Source organism: Harmonia axyridis, chromosome 5 (genome assembly GCF_914767665.1).
Source record: "Harmonia axyridis chromosome 5, icHarAxyr1.1, whole genome shotgun sequence".
Taxonomy (NCBI): Eukaryota; Metazoa; Arthropoda; class Insecta; order Coleoptera; family Coccinellidae; genus Harmonia; species Harmonia axyridis.
In genome coordinates this window covers 21,529,994-21,549,378 of record NC_059505.1, presented here as the reverse complement: position 1 = coordinate 21,549,378, position 19,385 = coordinate 21,529,994, and the positions used below count along the sequence as shown (strand labels likewise).

At 33.1% G+C, this 19,385-nt stretch overlaps 1 protein-coding gene across 6 annotated transcripts in view; it reads right to left on the bottom strand.

Annotated features, from left to right (window-relative positions):
- Positions 1-19,385, bottom strand: part of LOC123680373 (multidrug resistance-associated protein 1) — a 140,672-nt gene that overhangs the window by 13,409 nt on the left and 107,878 nt on the right. For all 6 annotated transcript variants that reach the window (XM_045618251.1, XM_045618250.1, XM_045618248.1 and 3 more), the window contains exons 13-15: positions 12,699-13,115; positions 1,533-1,840; positions 1,257-1,471 (exon numbers count right to left, since the gene is read on the bottom strand). In XM_045618251.1, the coding sequence (XP_045474207.1) occupies positions 1,257-1,471; positions 1,533-1,840; positions 12,699-13,115 (940 nt within the window). The remainder of the gene's footprint in view (positions 1-1,256; positions 1,472-1,532; positions 1,841-12,698; positions 13,116-19,385) is intronic.

The following is a 19,385-nucleotide window of genomic DNA, read 5'->3' as shown; positions in this document are numbered from 1 at the left end:
TCGCATCATTGTCATGTGGCGTTGTACAATTACCTCTTCTACTACTTCTACTTCTAGTCGTAGTTTAAGTTCTTAGGAAAAATGCATAAACATGATTTGTTAGCGTTCAATTTTTAGTTCTTAGGAACGGTGCATAAACCCACCATTAGATTTAAATGAAAAAAATCTACATTTCTCGAAAACAGACAAATATAGTCTCAATAAAGTTTATGTATTTGAAATCAGGAGAAAAAGCTCTACCGATTAGGAAAATAAGATACAGGGTGTTCCATAAAAAAAAATACCAGTTCACATACAATTTTTAGGTTTAAAATGCGTTTTTTTTTTTAACATTTCCTAGTACTGAATTCTGAATCCCCATAAAAATACTTCTTATTTGTCCATTTAAACGTTTTTGTTGGACCAATATAAACTGAGATAGCTATTGAGTAAAATATAAACAATCATTCTGTTGGAATCATAGGTTTCAACAAATTACAGGTATTTTCGATTTTGTATTGTTCCCTTTGAAATAATCGTTTAGACTTCTTAGAATCCAGAAACTGACTTTCTCTCCTAATTACGTGTTCGAACTTTCCTTTGTATCCCCTACCCATAATGCGCCTGCCTATACAGGTACTCCGAGATTAAGGACTCCACTTCTGACCCGAACACGGCCAGTTAGAGCATTAATTGTCCGCAGTCTTTCCAAACGGTAAGAGCCTTCTATTCCTAAGTACCTACATTATATAATTCTTTACCAGAGGCAATTAGCTTTCTAGTTATTCAACGACGCCTAAAATATACTCAGCGTTTGTTATTCCAAGTAGATCCAAATTGTGCATTTGAGTGTTTTGAGTCAAGAAATACTCAGTTGAAATTAAAGAGCAATTGTGAGCTCTTAATTTTACCTATTTGTCTGTACAACCTATTGTACAGTCTCCGATTTTTGCTGGAAAAATAATCAGTTAAGGAAGTAATTCAGAGTTGATTAAATCAAAACCCCAGCAACCGACGGTCAATTCCAGTCCACTAAATCGAAGAGAAAATAATATCCCCTGTGTAAGGATAGGGTGCGATTCCACCTGTCCCTAACACACCTTGTACACAGTGAGAGCATTCAAATTTTTTATTTCAAGGAAAAAAGTAAAATAATTAAATTGAAGAATAAACATTTTGACAAAGGTTTCAAAAACTTTCTCGTTGTAAATTCTTTTTATAATTTCTCCCTGAAGCTTGTAACTTTTTATTGCAGATACCTTGTATACAAAACTAACCTTTAACGAAGTTTTTCAAATGTGCCTGTTCCAAAGATATCCATACTTCTTCATCTGAGTGAGAATTGAAAGGATCTAAGTTCATTCGAAGAGAACCAGAAAATAGTACTGCATCCTGAGGGATTATTGTTAATCGTGAACGCAGATCATGTAGACCTAATTGAGAAATATCAATACCATCTATTTCGATAATTCCTTCGGCTGCTTCTATTATTCTGGAGAAATAAATTCGTTAGTTATAAATAATGAATTAACTTTCTATATCTATACACTTACCTGAAAAGAGATAATGTTAAACTGGATTTTCCAGCACCTGTTCTTCCTACAATACCAACTTTTTCTCCACCATTTATGTTGAAAGAAACTTTTTTCAACACTAAATCTAATCCAGGTCGGTATCGTACACTTAAATTCTTGAATATAACATTTCCAACTTCTGGCCAAGTGTTTGCGGGTGTCTTGTTTTTGATTTCCCATGGAGCTTCTTGTGGTGACTCCGCATATTCTTTAATACGTTCAACAGCTACAATATTATTCTCCACGTCAGAAGTCATCCGCACTAACCAATTCAAAGTTTGCGTAATCTGTAGGATGAGAAGATAAAAATAATATTATTCTTTTTTTTCCAAGATCAGTTGAATATTACGAGAAACAGAGAAGTTGGATATGAAAAAGGTACGGATATAACAAAACATTCTGTATACAATTTTTTTTTTATCCTGTATTTATTTATTTTGAACTTTATATCCGCAATTCATATATAAGTTTCAAATTTTGGAAACTGTTCTACCCGAAATCAAACAATAGACATCTAAGAAAGTAAAGTACGTCACTTTGATATGTGAGCTACCGCTTGTGTTAGACAAAATTGAGTCGTTGAAACTTGAAACAAGCTATTATTCTTATTATTGTGATGATACATACGGTACATACTATTTGAAACTGAAGTTAGTAAAACAAATCAAAATAATCACAAACTCTCCCTGTGCTGCGGTTGGGTGTACTGAGTAGCTCAGTTGCAGCATATCCAGTCCCAAGCCCGGGTTCGGCAGTGAGACTAGCAATCTACCCCGGTAAAAAACTATATTGGATTGGACGGAAATATTACAAAACGACCCTAGGAAGAATCAGGACCATGAGAAAGGAAACCGAATTAAGACTAGCATGCTGGAACATCAAAAAGATAGAAATGAACACTTACAAGATTGACATCTATGCTCTTTCGGAGACCAGGAAAAATGGGAAAGGAACTTAGGAACATCTAAGTACCAGAAAACTTATTGCTCATTTCTAGTGGAAAAAAAAGGTGATTATGTAAGCGTAGAAGTGGGTCTTTTATTGCATGAGAGATTTGAGGATAACATAGAAGATATCGAATATATCAACCATAGAAACCCGAGTACAACGAATCTCGGGAGCAGAGAATTTCATGTTATCTCAGTTTATGCCCTTGATATAAGCAAACCGGAATGTGAAACTGAAGACTTACACACCACCCTACCACCCTTCAAAAGGTAGTGAACAAGCTACAGGGAAACGAAAAAGTTGTAATTCTTGGAGATTTAAATTCGAGAATAGGGAAACCGCACCTAAACAAATTCTCGACATTAGATCCTTAACATCACCCAATTTTGGCTCAGAACACAAATTAGTACTAGCCAAATATTTTATCAAGATACTATCGAACAAGAAGGAACCACCAAAGATTTTTGAAAAATTAAACATTGAATCTTTCGAGGATGAAACTACAAAATGGTTGTATCAGAAACGGTTGAAAGAATTATTCACAATAAACTCAGTGAATCAAGAGAAAAATGATAGACGAAATATGGGCGCAAATAGAACTAAACATTTTGCAAGCTGCACGAGAGAGCATCGGAGTTAGGAAGGTCAGCTTAAATTCAACAAAAGTATCAAAACCATGGTTTATCAACGAAATCAGGGACTTAGCTTATTAATTATAAGAGTTTATCCAGAACATAAATACATAAATAAACTATATAATACTGAAGAGTTAAGTTTAAAATATTAACTGTGCACAGCAATCAACATAACAATACATTCTTTAAGTTAGCCGCAAAATAATTAATTTTCTGGTTTATGTACAACTCCCAAGGAAACGTGTGCTCGCCCCTAGATATTTGCGAGTAGATACAGTGGTTATCTTCAATCTATATGTCGATCATGTTGTAATGTCCAATCCATTTTATAAAACTATAAATGTCAAAATCAGGTAAGTGTCGAATCCAGTTTCTAAATTTTTTATCTATATCCATTTTATAAAGCTATAAATGTCAAAATCAGGTAAGTGTCAAATCCAGTTTCTTAATTTTTTTTATATATATCGGGTAATTCACAATTTATTTTTGGTTCATTATCTTAAGTAATCTTGTTCTATCAAAATTCCGTATCCATTTTTTTAATTCCCTTTTAAAAGTTATCTTATTACCTGAATTGATTACTTCTTCAGGTAGCAAAGAAAGTAGCCTTGGGGCTATGTAGGCGCAGCATCTTTGGCCAATTCTTTTCATCGATCTAGGACGTTCAAATTTTTTTTTTATGAAAAGAGAAAATCATTCCTACAATACTACAGTAACAAAACACCATGCAATTTCCAGCAGTACTGACAATTTTGAAGAGCATCCTCAACATAAGGTTCAATCCTGAATAGAATCAAACTTTCCAAGATTTTAAAAGGAACACTCAGAAGACTTATCGGACGAAAACTACTTGGATCGGAAGAATTTTTACCTGATTTCAAAATAGCAATTACTTTTGCTCTACTGAAGAGAGAATACTAGACGCGGTTTACCAAGATATGGACATGAGCAGAACGTGAGATTTGGAAAATGATTAAAGGTAGAAAACAACCTATCAATTAATATAAGATCCCGAATGAAATAGAAGGAGATAAATGGACAGCTTATGTCAAGGAACTATGAGACTAACCCACCATAAACCAGGAAACCCATGGGGAAGCCTAGAAATTATAAAAGACGAACTGAAGTATCATATAAGAAATTTAAAAAATAGAAAAGCCCCAGGACCCGATAATATACCGAACGAACTGCTTAAGTATGGAGGAGAACCGATACTAGAAAATATTCGTTTTTTCTTAAGAAGATTTTGGATACAAAAAATGTACCAAAATAATGGAAATCAAGTATTACAATACCAATATATAAGAAGGGAAACAAGAAGGATCCTAGTAACTACCGTACCATCAACTTGCTGAATACAATACTCAAATTGGTAAAAAAATTTTTTGCTCATAAGATAAGTAAAGAATATGCTATTAGTGAAGAGCAACAAGGCTTTAAAAAAACAGGTCAACAATAGATACAATCTTCGTGGTAAGGCAAATCATAGAAAAATCCATTGAATTCTACAAACCTGTTTACATGTGCTTCGTAGACCTAGCTAAGGCCTTCGATTGTGCCAGATTGAAAGATGTGTTAAAACTACTGAAAAAGAAATAACTACCCACCAGTATACTGCAGATCATCAAAGACATTAATACAAACAACAAAACGAAAATAAAAATGACAATGAACCGACATCAGAAATAAACGTAAGATTCGGAATACGTCAAGGAGACAGTTTAAGCTCTCTATTATTCAGCATAATAATGGATGAAATTGTGCAGTGAAAAATGCAAGACAGGAATATAGGTTTTCAACTAAAGACATAAAAATGATGTGTTATGCAGATGACGCCATATTGATCTCGGACAACGAAGACGACCTACAGCGCATGGCACATGCTTTTAAATTAGCAGCAAAAAAGTACAACATGAAGATATCAACGTCTAAAACCAAAGTGTTAGTTGTAGCAAGGAAACCCAAAAGATGTAAAATTGTAATAAACAATTAAATAATCGAACAAGTTTCAAAGTTCGAGTATCTTGCAGTAGAAATATTTAGTTGCGGAGACCTAAAAGCAACGGTACGAAAACAATCTAACAAAGCAGCATATATATCGGGATGCCTATGGGATATTATCTAGAGAAATAAAGATCTGAGTCTGGGCGGAAAGGAGAGCATATATAAGTCATGTGTGAAGTCGATTATGACATATGACATCGAAACGAGAGCCGAAACAGCAGAAACAAGGCTTTTAAGAACAACAGAAATGAAGGATTTGAGATCGATTCGAGATAGCTGGCAGTCTACATCACCAATACGCCTATACTGAAGTAAGAGATCGATAAGGAACACATAATATAAGAAGAAGAAAATAATCACAACAAAATAAGATACTTTGGCCACACTAACAAAGAAGCTAAATTATTATAAGCTATTGAATTGTGCTGTCACACTGTGCAGGTAAATTTTCCTCCGTTAATTAGTACGCGGTGTCTCCTGATAGATCATAAGTATGTTTCGAATTTTCACCAGAACAGTACAAAGACCAAATCTGCTCGAAAGCTGTGGGTAATCAAACACAGACAGTCGCTAGGGGTAGGCAGGATAGGCGGTCGCCTAGGGCGGCATTTCTAGCTTGATCAAAAAAAATTACATGTGTAGAAATTAAAAAAACCGAATGAGATCTAATCCAGTCAGCAACAACAGGAAGGAATACCGACAAATTTAATTATCTGATGAAGCATCTTCACATGTGGAAATAGGCCTGTATAATTTCAGGTCATCAATATTACCGCAACGGCAATGGAGGGTAGCGGTAATATTTAATGTGCTTATATAGATTTCCCTAAGGCTTTCGCCAGAGTTAATCATTAATCATTAGTATAATGTTTATCATTAGTGTTAATGTTGTAATCAATGATTCTATTTCACATTTTCCCTAATTTGTTTGGTATATGAAATATATTTAGTATTTATGTGATGTCAGATAGACAAGTTGTCATTAAAGAGTTGCGTTTGATGAACGTATTTTCATAAGTTATTTTCATTTCTGAAAGATATTCCTGTTTCACAGTTATAGAAATATTTCCTTCAAGTCCAAACTTCAACAACTGGGTTATGGACCCAGTGCCGCAGGACTAGTGAAAATAGAAATTTTGAGTTGTCAACTGAACTGATCAGTATTCGAATTTGCGTTTTGTAAGAATAGAGTTATGGAAACAACAAGGATCAAAATTGGTCTACTGAAGGAAAGTCTAACTGGACGACTTGGAAATATAAGTTGTGCTTTCTACTACGAAAAATTCCAGGCGCGATTGACGTCATAGAAGGTAAAATTGGGTCTCCAACGCCTACGGCAGCGAACGCAAGTTCAGAAGATAAATCGAAGTATGAATCCGATTTAATATTTTTCACGAAAGCAGATAGTAATGCACTTCTAATCATGACAACCATTTTGAAATTTTAAATAACATAAAAATTAAAGGTTATCAGATTGAAATGGTATTTTCATCAAGGTATTTATCAGGGTATCAGAAAATAATTTTTATCTGACCATCTCTCTGGGGCTAATAGAAAAATAATGCTTTTTGCTTAGTAAAGAGATTCTAATAATTATTTTATTGAGTTTCGAGTAAACAAGTAAGAGCTGAATATTTCATTAATCCAGATACAAATTTCATGTTATTATTTATAATTTGCCTCATATATGATATTAGGTGAGACTTGGTTATTAGAATATTTTTGTATTTTCATTAATACAGGGTGAAAGATAATGAAAAGACAACAACAAAATTAGCAATTAATTAACATTTAACGTTTGAATGATTCATTCACAACGAACCAAATACTTTCTTATGACACTTCAAAAAGCTATTTGCCCACAGACGCCATATTGGGTCACGTGATTTGGAATGCCCTATAATGTAGCAATATCTTGCATCTCAGGAAACTTGAAAACTATCATCACAGTGTTTCAAATGTTCAAACATGATTGTGAACCCAAATTCAATAATTCAAGATTTTATGAATTTATGTTATACCTAGAGTAAATTTCTCAGCCGATTTCAATGAAATCTGTTATTCTATTTGGTTTGTAGATAGTCCCATACGAATTTCAGATTTTCGAAATATTGAAAATCTTAAAATTCATAAAATAATCTGGCCTTCCATGATTACACCTATAAATTATAATAATTCAAATTGAAAATCCTCAACCTCTCTCGGAATTTATTGAATTATTTTACACCTGTACTGAACGGCTGTGTGATTGATTTACCAAAATGAATACGTGAATACCAAGTGAATGAATACTTGTTGAATGAATAGTGAATTATTAACTGATGAATACTTTAATTTGAAATGACTGATAAATACTTGAATTATTGGAAGCACTCTCTAGAGGTGGTACCATTGTTCGAGAAAACATCTGTAAGCCTTAACATGTACTTTCTAAATGAAATCATACTCAAAATATTCAAATATAGTTTCCAGTTCAGCATTTGAACCAGATTCAGTGCAGAAATCGATGTATTTCAACATTTTAAACTAATTGAATCAAAACCTTTCTTTTATCTAGGTGCACACAAAATTCCCACCCAGATGTGAGACCTACTTCAGGTCATTAAGAGGGAATGCTACCACTTGACTGCCCAGTTCAAAACTTAAAGGAATATAACTATTCTTGCAGATCACCGATTTGTATGGGGTTTTCTGATAATTTCTTCAAACAATGATCTGAAAGGCAGGGACGGGCTATTTTTAATTTGCGAATGAAAAAACAAAAAAAAAAGTTGGTAACTTTTCGTTTTCCGCAAAGGAATTGATGATATGGATGAAAGGGCTTATCACTGATTTATTTTAAAATTATTCGTAAAAAAAAAACTACAGAAAAACATTTCAAAAGAGCTGAAATCACTTCGTAATAAAAAAGAATAATCGACCGTCGTATAGTGCTGCCCCTACTGTATAAATTCGCAACGAATCACCAGATTCTTCAATACTACCTACAATTTGATAATTCCGGCAACGTTGCTGCGTTATGAATCAGTTCTCAGTTAGAGTCGTAAACAGTATTAGGTGAATAGAAAGATTTCCAGCTTGTTCGTTTCTTTTCGAACGGTTGAAGGTATGAACAGATCGACGCGGGACTTCGGGAGCGGGAGCGATGGGTTCAGCGGGCAGATTGCATAGCATGCACACATACGCGAAAATAATGAGACACGATTATTAGTATGAATCTAAAATTATGTATGAAAATGACAGTTTTTCGGAGGAAGAAGTTTTACTGCTCAAAGCCGTTGATTTCCATCCCACAAAAGTTTCTTTCCCGCTCCCGCAGTCACGCGTCGGTCTGTTCATACCTTTATTCAGTTTAGTTAGCTGTCAATTCTTTTCGATATGGGTAACAAGAGATTCAAGGATTTATTTATTCTGATCCTATTACTTGCTTTTTGGGAGTATCATGTAAAAATATCAAATTTGATTTCTACAGGAAAACAAGAAGAATCTTATTAGTTCATGGACATTCTTATGATGATACTATTAGTTTTTTAATCATGCATAATCTGTTTTGTAAATATTCATTCAATACCAATTCATCTTTCAATGTATGGGAAAGAGATTATATGTTCATGCACAACATGAAATAACATTTCAGTTGAAATGGTAGATAATTATATGGTAATATTGAAGTTCAGTACTACGATGTTACGATGTGAGTCAATTTCTGAACATGAGAATTTTTTGAAATTTGAGAACCTTTTATTGCCTTCAAAATAAATGGATCGTAATTCTGAGCAGGGAGAATCAATGCGATATTGCGATATAACAACTGATTTTTGTACGAAGTCAATTTCTGAAAATGAGAATTTTCAAAAAAGATTTTAGTCCTTTTTTTGCCTTCCAAATTAATGGATCGTGATCCTGAGTATGAAAGATCAATAAGTGATATAAGAACTGATTTTTTACCAAATTTCATGTTTATAGTTTTCACATTTTCCGAGAATAATCTCATTAGTACGTGGTCATTCTAATAATTATGACAACTATTAGTTTTTTTAATCATGTAAATTTGTTCCGTAGATATTCAGTCAATCCCAATTTATCTTTCAGTGTATGGAAATGTGATTATTTTTATGCACAACAAGAATTAATATTTCAGTTGAACTCGTTGGTAATTATAGGGGAATATTGAAGGTCAGTACTAAGATGTTATTATTGTTTAGAAATTTCTTGATTCTGCATAGTCAATTTCTGAAAATGAGATTAGAGTCCTTTTTTTCTCTTCAAAATTGTTGGATCGTAATCCTGAGCATTGAGAATTAATGCGATATTTTGATATAACAACTGATTTTTGTATGTAGTCAATTTCTGAGAATGAGAATTTTTTATAATTCCATTCTTTTTTTTGCCTTCAAAAAATGAATCGTAATCCTGAGCGTCCTGAATATTAGAATAAATGCGATATTGCTATATAACAACTGATTTTTGTACGTGGTCAATTTTTGAAAATAGGCTTTTTTTTTCAAATTCCAGTACTTTTTATGCCTTCAAAATTCATGGATCGTAATCCTGAACATGGAGAATCAATGCGATATAACAACTGTTTTTTGTACGAAGGCAGTTTGTGAAAATAAGAATTTTTGAAAATTTTAGTACTTTTTTTTTGCCTTCAATATAAATGAATCGTAATATTCAGCATGTTGATCAATACGATATAACAACTGACTTGAAATGAATATTGGTCATTTATGACCAATATTCCAATGTTCCATCATTCATCCGATATCATATTTGGATGACCATCATATTTATGGTTCATTTTGATTTGGCTAACCATAATGAGCAAAATCAATATTTTGCTCAATGAATGTGACCCGCTTATGTGAAAAGTTTCGGTGCATTTGTTTTGATTTTTTTTATTATTCCACTAAATACGTTTTTGAATCAAATTAATTTTCGTAAGAATGAAGGAATCTGAACAATAGTCGATAGTAGATAATAGTCGATCCTAATTGATATTTCTCACAACCCTCTCTAAAATCGGTTTTATTGCCCATCATAAAAAGCGAGTTATTCCTTTCAAAACATCTGGTCAATCCGTCCTAGAAAGATACCTAATACCATCTCTGTACCTGTCTTTCGAGCTCGAAGTTGCTGCATTGCCAAATGTTCGAACAACCGTTCGTACAGTTCACTGCGATTTCATTGGCTGGCGTGTAAGAATTGAATGCCGTCAAACGTATCTGAATTCTTAGATGTGGTAGAAAAGGACGGAAAATCATAAGAACGTTTGAGATTGCTCCACTCATCCTTAAAAGTGAAGGCTTCTCAGAGGGGCTGGAGGGAGTTGAATAGGTAAACTTTGACAGATGCGCTCAAACGCACGTGGTACCATTCCCTCTTAACAGAAATGAGTGTTCAACTCAACCCCCGAGCTCCAATACAAAGAATACAGAAACCGGTCCCACCGATGTCCCAATATGCGAATGGGAATCCGAGGTATTTATTACTGAAATGCAGTATTTAGCAATGTCTGGCATCGGGGCTTCATCTCAATATGCGCCTGGGCTATTGATGAAAAACTGAACAGGGACAAACACAGAGCATATCATTAGCAAGTCAATTCCTTAGGTGGGTTTTTTTAGAAGATGATATATAATTAATCAATACACAACATAAGAAATGGTTACCATGGTTTAATTGCTTCTAGACTAAGGTATCTCATCAGCTGCTGGTTTAATACGTCTGACACGTTGAGATGAAGTATTTCAAAATAGAGCTATAGAAATATTATTCAAATATCTATAATATGTTGACACTTAACTTTTGAACATACGCAAAAAAAAACTTGAACAGGTGGAGTTGATACATGGCATGGCAAACAATATCATGCCAAATTATGAGTTTACCTTGGTGCATTAAATACATAATCATAACAAACGAAAAAGAGATGACGTGAGGAATAAACGAAAATTCACAAATAAAACAGAAGACTCTTCCATTCATTGGGCTATTGAAACCTATAATCAAACTCCACCAGAAATAAAAACACAAAAAAAAAGACAAAAATAATTGTAATATTAAGTTAAAACATATATAATAATTTTGGTTCGAGATTTTCATCCATGTAAGTGATAAATAAAAAAGTTATCGGGAACGTGGACTCTATTTGCTGCCAATTACAAAAAAAAATCGCCAACGTTCCGAGGACTTTAAAATGTTACCCTCATTACCAATATTTTGTACTTTTAAATACAGTCTAGAACTAAAAACTTTGAGAATATCTATATGAAAAACTCTTCAAAATGCTCATGCAGGTAGGAACCAAAAAACTAACCTAACTAATTCACAAATTACTGGTGCAGTGGTCTAGACCACTGAATTTTGTCAAACAAACTAACATTGAACAACATAGAAGAAAAAAACATGGGGCAACTTATTGTCAAACTACTATATTAAAGACTTATGAAATCTGACCATGAAATTATGGATCTTATGATCTTACAGCTAAAACTAAGTCATGTCATATCTAATAAAAAATCGTAAACTAAGCTAAGATTCTTAACATCATCTCTGAAGTTAACCGAGTTGTTTAATTTTATATGCAACATTTCACTGATATTACGTTTCTGTGTAAACTTATCTTTGTCTAGAATTGTGGTATTGCTGAAGTCGAAGTGTAAAGTTAAAGAAAAACATCACTTCGACTTTAGCAATACCACGATTCTGGACAAAGAAAAGTTTACACAGAAACGTAATATCAGTGAAATGTTGCATATAAAATTAAACAACTCAGTAAACTTCAGAGATGGTGTCAAGGACCTTAGCTTAGTTTACGATTTTTTATTAGATATGATATGACTTACTTTTAGCTGTTAGATCATAAGTTCCATAGTTCATGGTCAGATTTCATAAGTCTTTAATATAGTAACAGGCGTTCATTAAAATTCGTGGTCAAGAGTGCTGCGGAGATATTAGAGTGGATTTTCTGTGTTTACAAGTAGCGCTTAGCTTGTTGTGTTTTAATGAACGCTCGTTAGTTTGACAGAAATTTGCCCCATGTTTTCTTCTTCTATGTTGTAAAATGTTAGTTTGTTAGACAAAATTCAGTGGTCTAGACCACTGCACCAGTAATTTGTGAATTTGTTAGGTTAGTTTTATGGTTCCGGCCTGCATCTGCATTTTGAAGAATTTTTCAGATAGATGTTCTCAAAGATTTTAATTCTAGACTGTATTTAAAAGTACAAAATATTGGTAAAAAGGGTAACATTTCCTTGTATACTGTTTACCTTGAACTTAGTTTTTTGTTCACAGCCTTGAAAAAGAGGAGAAAAGTCCTCGAAACGTTGGCGATTTTTTTTTGTAATTGGCAGCAAATAAAGTCCACATTCCCGATAACCTTTTCATTTATTTATAATAATATGTTAAATATATGTGATACTTTAGTTGCACCTTTAGTTATTTTGGAATTATAGAATTTATTATCTTGTAAATTGTTCAATAGGTCTTGTTACCTGTATTGCGTAGGTATTGTATTTGAGGTTAGGAATAAATAAATGAATATTGCATATATTACCTGTAGTGCATAACTGACTGAAAGACCAACAAGACCGGCATCTATGTTATCTCTTCCCCAAACAGCAAATAGAGCAGCGAAAAGTATGATAACATTGCCCACCATTTCCAGTCGTACAGCTAACCATCTATTGGCTATAACACTGGGGTAGCAACACATCTGATTTGTATTCACTTTATTGTCAGATTCTAATATGAATCTATCCTCTTGACAGTAAGCTCTTATAACGGATGCTCCAGTGATGGTTTCTCCGAAATGGGAATATATAGGAGATCTTGATACCGATTCCAAACGTTTTAACTGCCTGGACGTCTCTACGTAATAGCGTTGAAAAACGTAGTAAATAACACCAACAATCAAAATTACTATTACAAATGCATGTGATGAGTAACTGATAACGAACAATGTTCCTAGAACCTGAAACAGTACAATTTTATGTGTATTATTCAAACCTGTGCAACAAAAATCATTATACTCTAAATTTCCTTCATTTTTGGCGAGTATCTTTCAGTTTAAATTGTGACTCTAAAATTTCACTATCTACAAAATTACATTTAAAGCAGTTATATTTGATTGAAAGCATCATTTACATAAGCAGTAATTTTGCCACAAAGATAACTAATATTATTCAGTAAATTCGTTAGTTGATTCACTAATGAAAAACTGGTTCAAGGAAAAATAATATCTGTATGTAACTGAAGAAAATGATTATAGAACTATTGATTAACTTAATGAATCTTCATAGAAAAGTTGCATGCATAACCCAATATTCTTATGTCACTCGAAGATGAGATAAGCATATTGGGAAACAGGCAGAACTTTCGCAAGATTTTATGAAATATTCAGGGTGTCCCGGGAATAACTGTACATTCTCTCATCAGAGGTGGATTAGGACTGGGTGAGTATGGATTGACTACAAAAAATTGATTTTGCCTTTCCTCAGAAAGCTACAGGGTGAGTTCTCATATTCATGGAAAAAATGAAACCATCATTAGAATCATCGGGGGAATGTATTGAAACTTGGGATGTTATTGACGCCAAGGTGGAGTCAGAGAGATATGAATCATTGCAATATTCGAGGACCGGTCTAATTATTCCTCATTTAAAGTATTCAGATTAAAAATATCACTTTGTATTTCGAATTTAAAATCATTGTTTACATTTCAAAAAAGAACTTGAATTCAGCTTCAATACGGGATATCACTCAAAGTTGTCACATCTGAGATTCTTTTTTCGAAATTGCACAAAGTTCGAAAAATTTAATTTATTCAGGATTGAGATATCTCGTCGTGAACAAATATAAAGAATGAAAATCTTCTTGAAAACAGAGTGAACATGTGAACATGATGATTGGAATTTGCTTATATATAAAATAATTTATTACTGAAACAACAATACAAAGCAGAAAAATAAAATAGTCTCGGACACAAAATATGAATTCCTCGAAACATATTTTGTGGTCATTTTTTATGCTGAAGAGAGGCTGACAACTGAAATTAGAGATAGTTATTACTTATTGGTTGTGTTTCATATTGTTCTAAAATTTTTGAATTATCAAAATGACCAATTGAACAAATAGAAAAAAACTGATATTATGTATGTATATTTGTAATGTGTACGGCAAATAGACGAGGCTCATTTCACCAAAGATGATGTGTTTAATCTGATTTCTGACGGTCACTTGGCAAGTTTGGTTCATCTTGACTTCTCACAAAATATTTTACCCGGAAGGCATTATTACAGGAATAAATTATGAATTATTCGACATGATGGAGCTGGAACTCATTTTGGTTTAGAAGCGAAAAATTACTTTCACAATACTTACCCAAATAGACGGATAGGTCGAGGAGTACCCATCTCATGACCTTCTCAATCTTCAGATCTAAACCCACTTGATTATTTTTTATATGGAAAATTGAAGGATATGGCTAATGCTGAACACATTCAGTGAATAGACTAGTTGATGAATAAAATAATGAAATTTTAGGATATATTAAGAAAAAATGGCGATATGTTTCGGAAGGCTATATCCAATCTGAAAATTCAACAAGAGAAATGGGTATAAGCACTTCGAACAACTTTTCAAATAACTTTTACTGAATTCCAATAAAAGGAACTATAACTGCATTTAGATATTTTTTATTATGTTGTTGATTCATTATTGAATGAGTTTATTGATGCTCCTGATTCTAGATGATTTTTCAGAAAGAATTTATGTTCAATCACGAGATATTTCAGTCCTGTTCATGTGAACAAATCACATTTTTCGAAAATTGTCCAATTTCAAAAATTCATAATAAGAATGTTCGATGTGACAACTTCGAGTTCCACCTCCTACTGAAGCTGAAGCTATGCTCTCTTTGGAAATCTAAACAAATATTTCAAATTCGAAATTCAAAACGATATTTTTAATCTGAACACTTTAAATGAGGAATGATGAGTCCGAACTGAAATATGGAAATAATTCTCTCTGACTCGACCTCGGCTTATAGCAATAACATCCTAAGTTACAATAAATTCCGCCGATAAGTTTAGTTCTGATGATGGTTTCATTTTTTCCATAAAGATGAAAACTCACCCTGTACCTTTCTGCGGAAAGGTAGAAATTAATTTTTTATAGTCAATTCGTAATGTCCTAGTCCTACTCTTCCTCTGATAAGAATATGTACATACAGTTACTCCCGGGACACCCTGAATGTAAATATGTATATATTCATATGTAGAAAAAAATAATGTTCATCACTCATGACGTAAAATGACTCGTGCTTGGACTACTTGTGGAATTATCCTATTCAATGTTCGGATCAACGGCAGACATGTCACTTTCCAAGTAACTATAAAGGATGTTTCACGAATGATTGGGCAGGCTTTCAGGGAAGATGCGGGACATTTTGGTGAGTCTGAATCAGTGCGCGAAATATGTCCTAGCTATATTCGTTTAAGAGATACAGGCTGTTTTATATATTTCATCGAAAACCTTCAATCGGCATAACTTTTGAACGCCTGCATGGATCTTCATGAAAATTTGAGGGAATGAGTATAGGCCAATGTCTAATATTTGCACCTGATGACTTGTCGATAGCGCAGGTCCGGACTGAGAATATTATATTCTTTATTGCACATCTTGTAAAACACCTTGTACATCCAATTTTCGGAACGTGAAATTCTCTTCAGAATCTACAGAATCTGATGGCACACTTCGCATCAATATTTTATGAGCTATTGAATATCTGGAACTATATATATATATATATATATATATATATATATATATATATATATATATATATTTTTTTTTTTTTTTTTTTTTTTTTTTTTTTTTTAATTCCACACTTTAGTGGTACTTCTTACAGGGCTTCCCGGGTATTTCTACCAAGAGAAGATCTGCTCCTCAGTGTGGATAGATGACCTGTCTGATGATATTCACAGTGCCAAGCAAAACGGCTTTTTGCATCCATGTAATGGTATATATATATATATATATATATATATATATATATATATATATATATATATATATATATATATATATATATATACTTTTTGACATCTTATGTACATTTTCGCAAGAAAAATCTTCTAAATTTCGCTTGCATAAGTTATATTCAGTGATTAATAGGAGAAGTTCTGATGTACTAGTGTGATATACAACATGCCTAAAATAAAAAGTGAATGTTTGTTATTGTATGACAAGGCCAGAGTAATTGAAGATTGTAATAACGGTACGAGTGTTACGTTTCTGTCAAAGAAATATGGTGTAGCAAAATCGACAATTTGTGCCACGAAAAATAAAAAAACCTGTTAGATGGAGTTACAAATACATTAAAACCGACAAAACAATGTACGTTAAAAAGTGCGGAATATCCAAAAATGGAGCGAAAACTGTATAAATGGTTCTAGCACAAAGGGAAAGTATCCGGAGAAATAATTAATCAAAAAGCATTGAATCTTAAAAGTGCTATGAACATTAGAAATTTCAATGCAAGTGATGGCTGGTTGCAACGTTTCAAAACTCGATATGGAATTCGTTTCTTGAAAATAACAGCGGAAAGTTATCGTCTCAGCCCGAGCTTGTCGATCCAATCAAACAAAGGTTGATGCAGATAATTCAGGAATTTGATTTGAATGAAAATCAGCTGTGTAATGCTGACAAAACTGGCATCTACTGGCAACTGCTACCTGAAAAAACTTATGTTTCCATGTCTGAGAAACCGCTCCAGGTATGAAGACTGCCAAGCAAAAAATTACCATTTTAGGATGTACAAATGCATTAGGTACGCATAAATTTACTCCATTGGTAATAGGAAAAGCTAAAAATCCCAGTTGTTTCAAAAATTTTGTTAATCCCCTATTCTACAGGCACACAAAAAATGCCTGGATGACTGGTGAAATATTTAAAAACTGGTTCTTTCAACAGTTTGTTGTACATACTTCATAACATTTTGTCCAATTGTATGCATGAGTTTAGGGTCTTTTTTCAATTTTAGGTTGGATCATTCTTAAAAGGCCAAGGACTAGAAGAGAATTTTTTACAATACCCAAGAATTGAGAGCTAACAAAGGTACAATTTTCGTTATGTTAATGCCCCCAAACGACACTCCTCTGATTCAGCCAATTGATCAAAATAATTTCCTTTCACACAAACTCATGGGTTTTTTTCGGTCACCCGGACGTGGCGTCAAGGGTGATCCGGTAATGCTGTTTTAGTGAGGATATAACATTTTTCTTATTATGTTCACGATGCCCAGTATCACCGCCTTCTGCATCCACATAGTGGTGTTTTGCGGCAACTTCAACTCAAGTAGATGTTGGAGGTTTTTTTTTTGTAGACGAGACCGTTAGCTATATATATATATATATATATATATATATATATATATATATATATATATATATATATATAATTCGTAAGAAAATTATTGATCGCAATATATCTAATAGATAAGAATGTTAGGATGTAAGAAGTCTTACCGAAAGCTTGGATGATATAAAAGTGTATCACTGAATTTCCTAGATCGAAACATCCTAACATTCTTATCTATTATATATATATATATATATATGATTCAAAATGGCGTCGAATGAAGTAGACAAGAGAGAACGCGATGACGATGAAAAATCGAATTGTAGTGAATTTTCAAGTGCAAGAATTTTCAAATGTTGTTCAAAGACTTGCAAGGCGATGGTGTGTAAGATTTGTGACACATTCTACCACGAAGGGTGTGTTAAACGAATGAAAAATGTTGTTTACATAAATGACTCAGTGATTTTGTGTTGTCAGCAAAACCAGACCAGTTCTGATGATAAAGACGAAGAGAAAAGTGCTACAGATTGGGTGAGCAAATATAAAATTTCAAAGTTGGAGATGGAGATTACTTATCTTAAACAATTGGTGCATGAAATGCAAGAGAAAAATGCTATTATGAGTCAAAACAATTTTTTGTTAGTCGAAAAAATTAATGAAATGGAAAATCAACAGAAATATAGACATCGAGCACTATCTGTTGCATCCAGTATCAACCACTGCATACAGGTGGAAGAAAACATTTCGAAGCACAATATGTATAGAAATCTTCAAAAACCCATGGAGAATTCTGTAAATCAACAAAAATGGAATACAAGGGAACTACCACGAATAAACTTGGAAGAAATAGACAAGAAAAACAGTAACAAAGCTAGGAATAGCGGAATCACGACATCTGGTAGATCAAATAATTCCAACAAACAGAATAAGTCAATCAGTTTGTCAAACATGCTAATAGTTGATAATAATACACAAGAAGATGAAAATCAACAAAACAAAACTGTCCAAGAACAAATATTTAGAAATATTAGTGAAAATGAAAGTAACGATAACATTCCAAAAATTAATGACAATGATACAAGTGAGGCTGTTATAATGAATAAACAAATGAAAAACCTCAAATTGAATGAAGATCCTAACTGGAAAACCGTAGTCTACAGAAACAGAAGGCAATATTCTACAAAACAAAGACCACAACCTGTCAAAGGAGAAATAGAAACAACTAAATTAATGGCTGCCAAACAACTAAGCTGTCTCTTCCTTACTGGTTTGAAACCGAAAACTCCAGTAGAAGAAGTAAAAAATTATATTACCGAAACTTTCAACATAAATGTTTCATCCTAGTAGCATTAACACGTACGGTATGACTTCATTTGCCCAGTGGTAGATGTTTTGCAATTTCAAATACAAGTACGGAAATTTTGGTGTTTCGGAAGCACGAAATGTCAATTATTCGCAAAAAATTAATTTAAGTGATAAAATTAACTAACGCATGAATATTTCGAGAACTAATGCATAAAATGAAAAAACAAATACTGTGCTGAAATCAGTATAAAAATACCTTTAAATTGAGGTATCACTCACCCCATCTTCCCTATTCAAAAATTGGGGGTGGGGGTTGTAGCAGCAAGGGTTGAAGCGCTATGCGTCCGTAACCTACATCTTAAGTTGTCCCCCTCGAAACAGAAATCGACCTGTCCGAGCATTTCTATCGAAAAACTTTATTTCGTCTGTAATCTCGTCTGTTTCGTTTTCAAATGGCCACCCTGTATATATATATATATATATATATATATATATATATATATATATATATATTCTTTTGAGAAAGAGCAATACAAAATATTAATTTCAAACAATCAAGCATATGTGTCGATGAATCT